The sequence below is a fragment of the Pleurodeles waltl genome, chromosome 5 (genome assembly GCF_031143425.1).
Source record: "Pleurodeles waltl isolate 20211129_DDA chromosome 5, aPleWal1.hap1.20221129, whole genome shotgun sequence".
In the NCBI taxonomy this organism is placed as follows: Eukaryota; Metazoa; Chordata; class Amphibia; order Caudata; family Salamandridae; genus Pleurodeles; species Pleurodeles waltl.
In genome coordinates this window covers 202722688-202737170 of record NC_090444.1, presented here as the reverse complement: position 1 = coordinate 202737170, position 14483 = coordinate 202722688, and the positions used below count along the sequence as shown (strand labels likewise).

Below are 14483 nucleotides of genomic sequence, written 5' to 3'. Positions count from 1 at the left end.
CTTGGAGGGAAGTGCGCAAAATCTGCGGTGGTGGCGTTTGAACCGCAGTTGGGTGAGAGGCAGACCCCTCTCCCTTTCCCAACCAGATCTGCCAGTAGTGGCAGATGTGTCACACCTGGGATGGGGCGGCCACATGGGAGAGGCAGAGATCAGAGGCATATGGTTTCCGGCGGAGTCTGAGCTTCATATCAGTCTTTTGGAGCTCAGGGCAATTAGGCTGGCATTGAAAGCATTCCTTCTTTAGGAAAGTGACCTCTTCTTGGCATGGTTATCCCCATTTTCTGCCTGTCGTCAGTATGTTTGACTGTGTCTACTGGGTTCCTGCTAACCAGGACCCCAGTAGTGTTGCTCTCTCCTCTAAATTGTACCTTTTTCTTCCCACAATTGGATTACTGGTCATAGCCCCCTCCTAATAGGTGCTTACCTGGTTAGGTGACCAGTCTCCCTTTCAGGGCAATTTAGGGTCTCTCTCTCTTGGGTGGGTCCTCAGATTTGGCTTGCAAGATTCCAGCAGGACTCCTCTGCAACCTTTACTTCGACTTCTGGTTTCCTTGCAGTGCATCCTCAGAACTGCAACTCTTCATCCTGCACAAGAAGAATGAATTTCCTTTGGAGTGAAGGAGTCATCCCCTCTCCTTTGAGCTGCGTGGATTTTGCATCACAGGTGGTGGCCTGGAGTAGTCCTCTTGGCCCTTTCTGCCAGCTGTACAACTTTGGTGAAGGTAAGCCTTTGCCTTCCCACGCAACACAGCATCCCCGTGCACCGTGTGTCTTGCAGCTGCCATGGCTTGTTTGCGTCTCCTCCAAGGGATCTCCAGGCGAAGTGCAGCTTCAGTCCCCAGCACTCCTTCCTGCAAATCCCATCTTCTTCTGTGGCTTCTGTGTCCCCGTTTTGTGGGACTTGTGTGAGTGCTACCTCTGCAATGCTGAGGGTCCTCTACCCTGCACCCCCCCCCCCCTCGCCTTGGGTTGAGTCCTCCTGGGCCTTGCTGGTCCCTGACAGCACCACTTTTCCCCTAACCGTGAGTTTGCCTTTGCCAAGGCTTGTGAATGGAAATCTTGCGCAGACACCCGTCTGCAATCTTCTTTCCAGCGTGGGACATCTTCTGCATCCATCTGGAACTTTTCTCTGGGCTGCTTTCCTGACCTGTTCTTCAGAACCGTCAACCAACTCCTGCATCCACAGCTGGGTGGATAGTACCTCCTACTCCTCCTGGACTCTACTGTGACTCTTGGACTTGGTCCCCTCTCTCCACAGGTCTTCTTTCTTTTGGAATCCACCACTGGCTTTCTTGCAGTCTTCTCTGGGTGTCTTTTTCTTCTTTTCCTCCTTTGGGTGGTTTAAGGGAAAATCCAGTGTTTAACTTCTGCATTCCTGGTCGCTGGGGGTGTTGTGTTACTTACCTCTGTGGTTTCCTAATACCCCAGCCCCCCTCTACACAGTTTACTTACCTAGGTGGGGGTACCTTGTTTACATTCCATTTTTTTACTATATGGTTTGTGCTCCTCCTAGGTTCACTATTGTTTATTACTGTTTAGTAACTTAAGATAGTAATTTGTGATAATCTGTTCCAAAAATAGAGTACCTTTATTTTTTGTACAACTCAGTGTTTTTTTTCATGCGTATAAGTGCTCTGTGACTACATTGGTATTGCATGAGGTTTGCATGTCTCCTAGATAAGCCTTTGGCTGTTCATCCACAGCAACCTCAGAGAGAGCCTGGCTTCTAGACACTGACTACACTTCACTAAGAGGGGGATACCTGGCTCTGGTATAAGGTGTAAGTACCTTGGGTATCCACCACACACATGGCCAGCTTCCTGCATCTTCCCTCTCTGAAAGGGAAAGTGGTGCAGCTGTTCACCATGTTCCCATGTGGTACTGCAACAAGCAGGGCGTGGTGGGGTCGTGGACCCTTTGTCAGGAGGCTCTGCTCCTCTGGACATGGCTGGAACATCAGGGCACATCCCTTGTGGTTCAACATCTGGAGGGCGCTCTGAACTCAGCTGTCAGTGACTGGTCGATCACGAATGGTGTCTCCATCCAGAGGTAGCACTCTGTCTCTTTCAGCAGTGGGGAGAGCCTTGGTTAGATCTGTTTGCCTCCGCAGAGAATGTGCAATATTAGCTGTTTTGTGTGCTTGAGTTTCCATGGCAGCACTCACTCTGCGACCCTTTTCATCTTTGAGTGGACTACTTTCTGCCAAAACCACTTCTGCCCATAGTTTCCAAGAAAATCAAGAACGACAAGGCCCAAGTCATTCTTGTGGCTCAGGACTGGGGACGAAGAGTCTGATATCCTGAGGTCTTGAGCATGGCCATCGATCTTCCACTCGGACTGCCTCTTCAGGAGGATCTTCTGTTGCAGCAGCAGGGGATGGTTCTCCACCAGAAACCGTCCTGTCTCTGCCTTCATGCGTGGAGATTGAGCGGCGACAGTTGACAACTTTTGATCTTCCACCTGAAGTCTGTGATGTTACCGTGGCCTCCCTGTACCAAAACTGTATACGCCTGTCGTTGGAATAAATTTGTGGCTTGGTGTACCAACAAATCTGTGGATCCCCTCTCTGCTCCTCTATCCGAGGTTCTTCTGTTCATTCTTTCTTTGGCCCAGCAGGCCTCTGCTTTGGGCACTCTTAAAGGGTATTTATCTGCCATTTCTGCCTTCCTTAGGTTACCTGATCAGCCCTTACTTTTTAAAACTCCTATTGTGAGTAGATTCCTAAAAGGACTCACCCATTTATTTCCTCCCACTCCATTCATCATGCCTCAGTGGGACCTCAATCTTGTCCTTACTTATTTGATGTGTTTTCCCTTTGAGCCTATGCATAATTGTCCATTGCGGCTTCTCACCTTCAAAACTGTATTTCTTGTTGCTATCACCTCTGCTCGCAGGGTGAGTGAGCTTCAAGCCCTTTCATCTAAACCTCCATACTTGTCTGTGCACCATGACAAAGTGGTTCTTGCGCACCAAGGCTTCCTTCCTTCCTAAGGTGGTTACGCCTTTTCATGTAGACCAGTCCATCACCCTGCCTACTTTTTACGCACATCCTTCCCAGGAGGAGGAGAGACTCCACCATCTGGACCCAAAAAGAGCGTTGGCGTTCTATCTTAATCGTACTACAGATTTTCGGGTGGATGATCAACTCTTTATTAGGTATGTGGGTGCGAAAAAAGGGAAGTCGGTGCAAAAGCGTATCATCTCTCGATGGGTGCTTCCTTGCATAAAAATGTGCTACGCTTTTTTCCAAAAAGCAACCTCCTGAGGGTTTGCTTGCTCATTCCAAAAGACCAACTGCTGCATCCACTGCGTTAGCACGCGGAGTTCCTGTCCTGGATATCTGCTAGGCAGCAACATTGACATCCCTGCACACGTGTGCTAAACACTACTGCCTGGACAGTCAGGTCCATCAGGACGGCTACATTGGTCGTTCGGTCCTGCAGGACTTCCTAGTATGATCTTGGTTCGCAGCCCACCACCGAGAATGGCATTGCTTGGGTATCTATTCTAGGGTAAGGAATCTGCATCTAGAAGTCTCTATCAGATGCACAAGTTACTTACCTTCGGTAACAAAATATCTGGTAGAGACATGTTCTAGTTGCAGATTCCTTACCGCCCACACATCCTCCCCGCTTGCGAACTGATTTCTAGTGACTGGGATTCCCCTTTCAGGTCCTTAGCTCTGGCGCACCAATCTCAGTGTTCTTAGCGGATCTGCGCTTTAGCGTGGAAAGTAGTTTTTAAAAAAACTGACGTCCCTGCGTGAAGGCGGCCTCTATATACTACTCCCAAAGTCATAATGGCGACTACGATGCCAACGACATCTACCAATGCGCAAAGGTATTGCTCAAAGAAAAATCTCCGGATCCAGTCTGATGCCTGGGGGGAATTCTAAGTTAAGGAATCTGCAACTAGGATATGTCTCTACCAGATATTTAAGTAACTTGTACTTATCTACTCTCCCAGATCCAGTTGAAAAGGTTGGGGGACAAGGGAAAGCTTTGTCTTGTACTTCTTTTTTTTATTTTTTATAAATCTGATTGGATGTTCTGCCATTCACCCTAACATCTGCCACTGAGCAGATTTTCTGGAACTTCACCCATGCCTGGAATTATGTGTCTATGCCTAACTTTTCTATTATATGGAAGAGGTAGTCCCCTTTGATGAAATCAAATGTCTTTTTGTCTTTGAGAAATATTGCTTTTGGTTACCATCTTCCCTTCCAGCCAGCCCTGAACCCGTTGACTTTTGTTGGATTGGCTCAGGATGTAACCCATTTGATTCATGTGTGCCAGTAGCTGGATAAGTTTTACTCCTCTTTTTACCAGTATGTTTGTTGCTATTTTGGGCTGTACATTTTGAACGGAAATTGTCAGTAGAAGAAACAATCAGTTTCTGGTCTACACTGATTATATAACCTTGATTGTTGCTTTTCTAAGATCTTGTGGACACATTGTCATCCCCTTTGCTCTCCTAAACATATCTTATTTGTGTTAGGTCAGAAGAAAGGAAAATCTCTTGTATAGTTCTCCTGGTATACTGTCCGGGACGGGGTTTTTTCTCACCCACAGTTGTTTGACATTCTCCTCTAGCATCTCCTTCTCTTTGAACCTATCCAATTATGTGACAATTTCACTCACCAGTTTTGATATATCTGTGTGGTGCAAGAGGGGTAGTGGGTCTGTCTTCAGTTTGTGTTGAGCTTTGTGTGCATTACTTACCAGGGTCTTATATTATTCAATCTATATGTCGCTCCTTTAGCCAGAATAATTCGCTCATTTGGTTTCATACCCTCCTCCTATGCTGATGATACTCAACTGATTGTTACAGTCTCAAAAAACTGGGAGGAAGTGGCTGACCGTTTTAATAGTTGTATGCGAGAAGTCAACTGGTAGATGGGCCTGAATTGGCTAAAGTTGAATAGTGATAAAACGGAAGTCTTGTGCTTTAGCTCTGGCAAGGAGTTGTGGAGCTCACGCTGGTGGCCTCTAGAGTGTGGCAACCCTCCCGCCCCTATTACTGCCACCAGAAATCTGGGCGTCATCTTTGACAATTCTCTTTCCTTTAAATCACATGTAAATTCTATTACTAAATCCAGTTTCTGGACTTTGAAATTGTTGAACAATATTTTTTCTTACTTGCAGAGGGAGTGGAGAGTCATAGTCATCTTGGCACTGATAATATCTAAGTTAGATAAGTGCAATGCCGTGCTGCTCAATCTGGACAATTTCTCTCTTAAGAAGCTTCAGTTGATCCAGAACACTGCCACTCGTTTCATACTTAATCTCCCTTCGCGCGGCGTCTGCTAGTAGTCTGAAACAATTACACTGATTACCATTTGCAAAGCGCATCAAATTTAAAACCTTATGTTTAACTTCTAAGTCTGTGCATGGAGGTGGATCCGAATATTTATCCTCAAGACTACATTGGTATAGACCCAGGCGGCAACTCAGATCTACAGGAGGTTTCATGATCCAGGTTCTTCGTACTTATAGGGCGAGATGGGGTGACAAAGCTTTTACGATAGCTGCTGCCAAGTACTGGAACTCTATCCCGATATCCATAAGGAAGGAACAAAATTTCCTGACCTTCAGGAGGTTGGTAAAAACCTGTCTCTTCCTTGCTAAACTTTTCTTGTATTGAGCCCTTCTTGGCCTACAGTTACTTACTCGCCTCATACTCGGCGCTTCAATGCTATGGCCGGAATGTGCTTTATAAATACCAAATACAAATTATTGTCCTCTGTGTGTGTGGGTTGTTACTGAAGGTATATGTTCACTCCTGTTGTTTTAATTCCTGTTCTGTGGTGGGCACCTTTTTAAAACAAATATTAGTTTATTCCTTAATGTCCTCTGTGCAGTCGCTTGCCTCCTGAAGACTGATTGATTTATATCCTTCTTAGAGTGTCTAAGCTTTCTCTTCCAACCTTTTGCTTTCTTCAAATTATAGTTCAGTAGTGTCAGGAAATATCTGTTATCTTTTTATCATGGAGTTCCCATGCATGTGCCAGTGCCTCTTCCCATTCCCTGTTGAACCATGCACATCAGTGGTGAATTCTCATAGATATCACACTCGTGCAAAGCTATGTCAACTGTCCAAGCAAATTAAATTCCAGGGATGAATGTGTAGTACAATCCAGAGTATCTGTTGTGTGCCCCTGAGAAGTACGAGAATAGAACCTTTTCCAGGTACATTCTCCTCCATGCGGTTGCTTTGATCTGTCCTTATCTCTGTCCATTATGTCATTGAAATCCTTTGCTTTGATGATGTAGGGATTTGGGTGTTTTCAACATTTTTGGGCTCATCTCCTGCATCACCTTTGCCTGCTTTAGTAGGTGGGGTGGGGGAGGGGGATGAAGAAGTATTTAAGGTGTATATACTAAATAGTGTGAAAGTTTGTCTTCCCCATAACTCAGTCACACTCTAGCATCCATTGGGATCCTTCCATTTTGCAGAGCATATAGAGGGGGATCTCCTCTGGAGTACCGCTACCTCCCTTGAGCCACGAGTGTAGTCTGAGTGTGCAAGAAAAATAGGTTTACTTTTTTCTAGAAAGCCACAGGCCATCCATTCCAAGTATGTTTCTTGGAGCAGGACCAATTCAGGGTGGTGTCTGCATAGGTGTTGTTTTGCGCACTCCGCTCTTGAGTTTGTTGCCCCTGACACCCTTGTTCATTTTTTTACCTATCTTTTCATTGAAAGCAAACAGACCAGAGACTACCCCCACACTCTTTTTACTTCTCTCTCCATGTCTCCGTCTAGGGTATCTAGCATCTATGTGCTGTGCTACAGTACCTGAACTCTTCTCTAATTTCTTCAAAACCAACAACCCAAACTCCCCAAACCCCTTATTGTACCCTATACCTCCTTTCCCCACACAGCCCTTCCAGCCGGTGGACCCAGAACGGCCCCTTCTCTACTCTATGAAATTAGGCGTTGTTGGTATTTAAGTGCTGTGTGTGTGCACCACCAGTCATTCTTTACCTTCTCCCTTAGGATATCTCTAGGCCAGGTGAGCCCAGTGACTGTTGCCTTCTTGCTACTTTACTCTTTCATCTTTCTCCGAAGAGTGGGGCTTTGATTGTGTTAACTGTCCTTCATCGTGTTTCCACTTGTTTTGTTGCTTTTCTGTCTTTCCTCTGAGTCCCATATTTTTTATGCATCTCTGAGCTCTCTGTTCAGGTTGCCCACTCCCATACCTCCTTTGATGTTTCAAAGAAGTAAGTCCTATTGCCAAAGATTATCTGCAAAAAGGAGCATACATTACTAGCTCTTTGCTCCTGTTTAGTTGTTACGTCATCAGTAGTTTTGTGTCTTTTAGAAAGAAAATTATAGAGGTTGGATCAGATGTCACTTTGTCAGACTATCTGGAGGCCCTCAAGATCGCGTCTCAGTCCCTATAGTTAAGCATTCAGAGGATTATCAGTCTTGTGTGTGCTGCCGGTGGCTGGCTTTGCAAAGGGGCTCCATGGGCTCTCTTCACTGTACAACAGTGAGACAGTTGTTCTGGCTGCACAAGCGACTTGAGCTATTTTTTTACTAAGAAATGCTCCACTAGATTTCCCTCTGTTCCCTTCTGCAAACCCACCACTCGGACATTACTCCATCTGGCTCATCCTTTTCCCTCCTCATCCTCCTGTCTGTCTTGGCAGTGGCCTGAGGTTTTGTGATGTTTAATTTTGCTTCGCCCATGTCGCCTTCCAGGTTAGTTCGGTATCTTCCCAGCAGCATCTGTGACTTTCTACAACATATGTTAAGTCCTACTAAATCAGGTCCACATTGACGCCCACTTGTCCCATATTATCTTCTTGTGTCTGGTATTACTTGCAAGATGTTGGATGTAGCCAAGACTGTCTCTCATGTCTCACCCACGTTGCCTTCCAGCGTGATGACTGGGGCATCGGGTGAGGGCTGAGCAAATTACCTGCTGAATTGATCTACCTTGTTTTCTTTGCTGGTCACTTCTTTTTGTAGGAAGCTTGCTATTTATGCAGTGTACAAACATAGGAATACACTATGCAGATAGTACAGGCGACCCTTACTGGGTAACAAAGGTTAAAGTAATAACCCTGAATGCTCCCTTTTGTGGTAGTGTGAGCGAGCAGTTTAGGCTTATTAGAGGGTAGCACTAAGCATTTGTTGAACACAGTCAATAAATTAGACATTGGACTGTTCTGCTGGACTTAAGCTAAGTAGGGGTCAAGGTCTCTAGGACCACCAGCAGTTTCGGGTTTCCTAACCTGGTGTGTCCAGGTAAAGAGGTAATCCTCGCAGTGGTAGCCTCGGACGCTACGTGTTGAAGTCAATGGTAGCAGTATCTGGAAGGAAAGAGCTGCCAGTGGGGACTGGGTGACCAGTCTGGCTGAGCCCAAAGGGGGCTTGGTCCTTGAATGTCTCATCTCCGCAGAGACACCATTGGTTTCAGTGTCCCCTGGCTGGGGAGCTCCGGTACATAGGTTTTTTTTTCCGGCAGGTCGGCGAGTTAGAGCTTCTCATGGTGCTTGGAGGTACCGCAGAAAAGGGGGAAAAAACAGCTGATCAACTTTTGGTGTGGAGCTGTCCTCTGTTGAAATCCCTCGATGTGCAGTTAAGTTTTTCTGGCGGTGGTGTTCCGGCTAAAGACACACAAGCATTGGTGCTTGGCTGTGGTACTCTGGGTATTGGTGTAGATAGGCTCCAGGCAGGCACTGCATCTCCAAGACTAGATGGGGTGACAGTGCTGCACATTTAGTATCCTCCTCCTGGTGTGATACTCCCTCGGTGGACCCACTGGTCAGCACAATAGACAACACTCCGGGTTAGTGCCTGCTGCTGAAGGGAAGTGGCTCCTCCACTCCAAAGTAGATGCTGGCAACCCTCCAATGCTTTTGGAGGATGCACAGCTGCAGGGCGAGTCGGGTCTTTGTAACTATCAGGTCTGGAGCAGGTGGGCAGGGTTTGGCCCCAGAGTCCTTAGAGTCCTTGGTTCTTGCATTGAATGGCTCTTTACGTCCTCTTTCTTCTTTAATCAGTCTAATCTAAGTTCCTGTTGCCAGGAGACCACCTAAATTCTGAATTTAGGGGCATTAAGGGGGAGTGTAGGGTACTAGCCAATGGGCTACTTACACCTGGATGACCACTTCCTGTCCGGATTTGGCATAACCTTGTCCCAGAGTTACTAATTCCACCAAAAACAAGACGGTGGAATGCTTCCTTCATGGAGCACATCAGGCAGCCCACCTTAGGGGTGCGACTAGCCTGGAGGTGTGCAACACTGCATAGCTAATTTCCTGCCTGTCCAAGTGCCAAATGGGACTCACGGCAAGGGCTGGCATTCCCTGGTTCTGGGGGAAGTGTGGCAGAAGCTCTGACGCCTCCACCCCAGATATGCTGATTTAGTAGCCATCCTGCTGGAGGAGGGGATAACACCTTCCTCAGGAGCAGGCACTGTTTCTGGCCTCAGAGCTCTCATCTCCAGCAGGTCAGAAACCATTCGGTGGTGGACGGCTGGTCGATACCAGTAAGCCAGCACACTAGAAGACTAGTAGGTTTTAGGGGGCAACTCTAAGGTGCTCTCTGGGTGCATGTCAATATAAAACCAATACTGACAGCAGTATGGGTTTATTAAGACGAGGTGTTTGATATCAAACACCATAGGTTTCTGTGCATCAGGGACGCCATTTACTAGGGATTTACAGGGGTACTAAACTCCTCGCTATTTAGGTTTCAATTGAATATTTCATTTTTAGGGGAAGAACACTGGGACTGGAGCCTGGTTAGCTGGCTTCAGTGCGCAGTCAGAGTTGAAAACCAGCATCCAGTAGTTCAAATGGTGACAAAAAGTGGAGGACATCTGCAAAGAGAAGTCCAGTTTCCTACACTTGGCCTGTGGTCATGATCTGCTCTTCTGTGTGCCGTGATCAGGGGGAAAGCAAGGAGTGAGGCAGGCCCCAACCAGTCTCCCTATTTAGCAACTCCTGAGCCTTGTTTAGGTATTGGTGACTCCGGTCCTTGTCTCTCACAGATAGTTTATGATCCCTAGCTTGTAGCAGTAGATCAAAGCACTAGAGGGGATGGGGGATTTTGGCACCAAAACCACTCAACCAGTGAGTTAGAATTTAAGAAGGCGTTGTCTTGGTCTCATTCAGTTGCAACCATCTCCTCCAAGGCGATGATCCCAACCCTGTTGCAGGCGGACTCCTTGCTTTGGTGCTGAAGAGTGGACTTGGGCTGTCACTACAGTATCTGATAAAGCGCATCTTTCTCTGCCCCCCCCCCCCAAACACATGTAGCATATGTGTAGGAAAGTGCCCTTTCTTGATATGGTCCATCCCCCAACCACCCCCACTTTTTGCCACTGTTACTGAGGTTTTTCGACTGAGGTGCACTACTGGGTTCCTGTTAAACAGGCCCCCAGTGCTCTTTACCCCCCCCCAAAAAACAGGTAATATGGTGTACGACTGGCACACTCATCCACCTGTGTAAGTCCCTATTAAGTGGTGCCCCTGATACCCAGCACAGATTGTGGCACCCTCAGGGACCCCCCCCCCACCCCTCAAAATGAGAAACACACAGCTGCCATTGCAATCTGTGTTCCCTGGTACAAGCCAGGAGGAACCACAACATGGCACATCCTTGGTGTGTCATGCCCCCAAAACTGCAGCTATGTATATGCAAGTCACCCCTAAGGTTGGCTTAAGGCAGGGTGCAGTTCACTTACTACGTGGCCATATCTGTAGGAGTGGCTATGGTCCTGTGATGCTCAGCCCCATTGCGGAGCATTGTAAGTGAACTGGGAAGCCATTTTAAGGTATCTGCTGGACACTCGTCAAAACGAGGGACCCAGTCACATAATGGCTTCACTGAACACTATGGTGTTTGATAGCAAACACCTCGTCTTCATAAATCCAGGCTGATGCTAGCCTCTGATTTATTTGGACATGTACTCAGTGGACCCCGCTAGTCTCTTGGTGTGCTGGCTGACTAGTTCAGTCTAGTATGCCACCACCAGACATATTTCTGAACCCCCGAAGGCAAGAGCCCGTGCTCTGAGGTCAGAAACAATGCTTCCTCCGGAGAGGGGTGTTACCACCCACTCTAGCAGGATGGCGCGCAGATCTGCTTACCATGGCCGGGTTTTTCAAAGACATTACTCCCTTTGGTATGCACACCCCATGGCTTCCCCGATCTTGGGTATAGCCACATCCTGCCCTGATGCCCATTTGGCACCAGGACAGGTAGGAAAACTAGTTAGTAGGCGTGTACCACCCCTGGGCAAACCACACCCCTAAGGTGGGCTACCAGAGGTGGACACTCGAAGAAGGGTTCCACCGCCTTGGTTTTGGTTTTGGTTGGAACTAGGCCTTCTGGGATAGGGATATGCCCACTCCCCACAGGAATGGTCATATCGGGGTGTAGACACCTCCAAAAGTAATGAGATAATTGGATAATGCTCTACATTCCCGTAAAACGCCCATAAATTCAGTATTAAGGAGGCTCCCCATTACCAAAAGCCAGATTCGTCTGACAGCAAAAAAAGAGGATTTAGAAGAGCTGGAAGAGTGAGAACTGTGGACACCTGGTAAACTTCTGGCGCAAAACCCTGCCTGCTTACCTTCTGCCGTCCCGACGTTGATGATATTGCGACTCTTACTGCAGCTGTGGGGGCTCCTGAAGCCTTGGATGTTCTCCAGCATTTCCCCAGCCTGTCAACATCTCCCTTGGAGTGGAGAGTGACCCCCCCCCCGGTCCATCGTCTCAGCAGTTGTCTAGGAAAAGGTCTCCATGGTCCAAAAAGCCAGTCCTGTCTCCCCACCAACTTAGAAGTCCCAGGGATCCACCGGAGCAGATTTGCACCAACAGTGGGGTACTGGACCCCTTGCACCAACCCAGACTCCAACAGCAGAACCAAAGACCTGCCGGCGACGGATGTCACCATCACAGAGGACTGCCTTCTCAGTCGTCCAGTTGCCTTGTTCTGTCCCTGCATCTACAGGTATCGTTGACCCGCCGTCCCTTCTCTTCCGTAACCCCACCCCCAAAAGAACTGTATGCGCCTTGACTCAAGAGAACGACCTCTAAGGATCCACTGCACCCAAGCTCCCTGTCGTAGGTCCACGACTTCCAAGGGTGCCCCCTTGCTCTCCGTATGCACACCAACCGAGCCCCCCTACTTGTCCCCAAGTCCCCTCTTTCATTCTCTGTTCTTGTGGCCCTTCTTGTTGCCAAGTGTTCAGTACACTGGAACCAGACATGACCAACACCACCACTGCACCCGGACTCTCCTGGGCAGTTGAACCCAAACTGCTGGTCTTGTATGTAACTTTGCACCCCTAGCACCCTACTACCTACAGGGGACCCTCGAAAACTGACTGTAAGAGCTCCTGTGTGGACACAGTACTCTGAAATCCGTGCTGCTTGAAAATGCAAATATCTACTAAACTTTTACTTACTTGCCAATAGTCCTAAGAACTGCAACAGTAGTTACTTTTCTGCAAATATTCTGGTGTTTACATATAATGCAAAGTAACAGTTTTTCTAACCAATTGGTCTTGAATTGCTGACTCTGGTAACAAATGCTTAGCACTACCCTCTGATAAGCCTAACTGCTCGCCCACACTACCACCAAAAGAGAGCTTTTGGCACTGTCATTGTTACCCCTGTCAACCAATGAGGGTCGTCCTGGGCTATCTGCATAGTGCCCCACTACATTAGGTCACTGTATAGATAGCCAGAATTCTTACAACATGAATCTATTAAAACAATAGCAAATCATGGAGAACCGCATTTTCAGGTAACTTCTTTTCAGAACTTTGTAGTTACAAGATATGCAACTCGGCCCTTTGTTTATTTGTACTTAGAAACTCCGGTGCAGAGAATGTTGGATTGCTGTTTGGTAAACCAAAGAAGTGAATTTGTGTGTTTTTATTAAAATCTATTATAACATATTATAACATGGTTTAATATTTTTGCGTTAGCATGAAGTAGTAATACAAGCCTATGAAGAGAAGTTAGCTGCTGCAGAACAAAGCTTGAGTGCGCAAAAGCTGGAAATTCACATCTTGAAGTCGAGCAAAGATGAACTAAATGAAAGCCTGAAACTTGCTAACTTAAAGTTAGAAGAAAATAATCAAACCAAGGTATGTTTTTCCACAATTATTTGCTGTATTTAAATGCTGTTGATCTTTTGGATGGAAATGTGAAGCTTGAGCTGCAGAGATGGCAATTAAAAAGGTATGTATTCTGGATTTCATACACAGATTTATTTTTTATTTTTTTAGAGGATCACGTTGTCTTGGGTCTAGGTTTCATGTTAATGAGTGATGAAGAGTGTTAGTGAACAATAGAGATGTGACAGCCAGAAGCCATGTTGGGTGTGGGGAAGGAGATGCTCGTGGGCCAGGTCTTAATTGTTTCCTTCTTCCTTTGGAGTTAAGAGAAATTTTCTCCACTAGAAACTGCAGCCCTCCTCTATTTGGAGGATTATGTACAAATGGTGTGGAGTGTCGTCCCATCTTGATAAGTCTTCTGATTTATGTGGAGCTTCTTCGCCTGTGAAGATTTGTGTACAACCATACCCTACTCAGGATCAATGTTTTTCTTTATTGTGGTTTGTTGTAACTTATTTTTTTCTTTTGGATAGAAGGGAGGGGATGGGTAGTAATTCAGGTTAATGTAGTTTGGTTAATATTGTTTGGAATGTACATGCCAGGAGAGTTCCTTAGAATCCTGGTGTTGCGCTGGTTCGACTAGTCAGTTACTCTGACTGGCGAAGGGAGAATCGCGCTTGTTCTGGTGTCTTGCTTTAAACCGTTTTACAACGCTAAGTTGTTTGGTGTTACCCTCAACAGGCAGCATAGCCCTCTAGTAACGGATGCTAATTACAAGCACAATCACTTGGTTCTTGACACTTTTCACACAACCAAACAAGCTTATCTCGAATCTGACTTGGGAGCAGTTGTGAGACTCAAATATGAATGATTTGTTCTTTTGTATATCCCAATAGTTGAGATGGAGGGCTCATGGAACACCAGTCTGCAACCTCACACTGGTTGCTGGCTCTGTGGCAAAAGAATTGATGAAGCACAACTGGGGCAGATTGACATAGACCGGCAACAAGTGCTCCCTCGGGCTGTGCCTGTCTGCCACTGCATGAACACAGTATGAGCCCTTTTTGCAAAGAAAGAAATGCAAACTTAAGCCAATAAAGAAACACTGCTGATAAACTGATTGTGGTATGGCACTATAGTGGTTACTCTTCTTGTTATACTAGAACTGCCTTTAATTTCAAACTGCAGTACATCACTGCTATTAGGGAAAACTTATTTAAGAATACGAATTGAGAGATATATTGGACTACAGAAACTGTTACATAGGCCCTGATGAAGCAATTTTCATTACGAAACACGTGTTGGCCGATTTGTGCTTGAGCAATAACTTTACTATGAATTTCTATATATATATATATTTTTTAACCCTTTGCAGTTATTTCCGTCTACGTATTT

At 46.5% G+C, this 14483-nt stretch overlaps 1 protein-coding gene across 2 annotated transcripts in view; it reads left to right on the top strand.

Moving 5' to 3' along the window:
* CENPF (centromere protein F) overlaps positions 1-14483 on the top strand; it is a 364724-nt gene that overhangs the window by 262898 nt on the left and 87343 nt on the right. For both annotated transcript variants that reach the window (XM_069233898.1, XM_069233897.1), the window contains exon 16: positions 12957-13118. In XM_069233898.1, coding sequence (XP_069089999.1) covers positions 12957-13118 — 162 coding nt within the window. The remainder of the gene's footprint in view (positions 1-12956; positions 13119-14483) is intronic.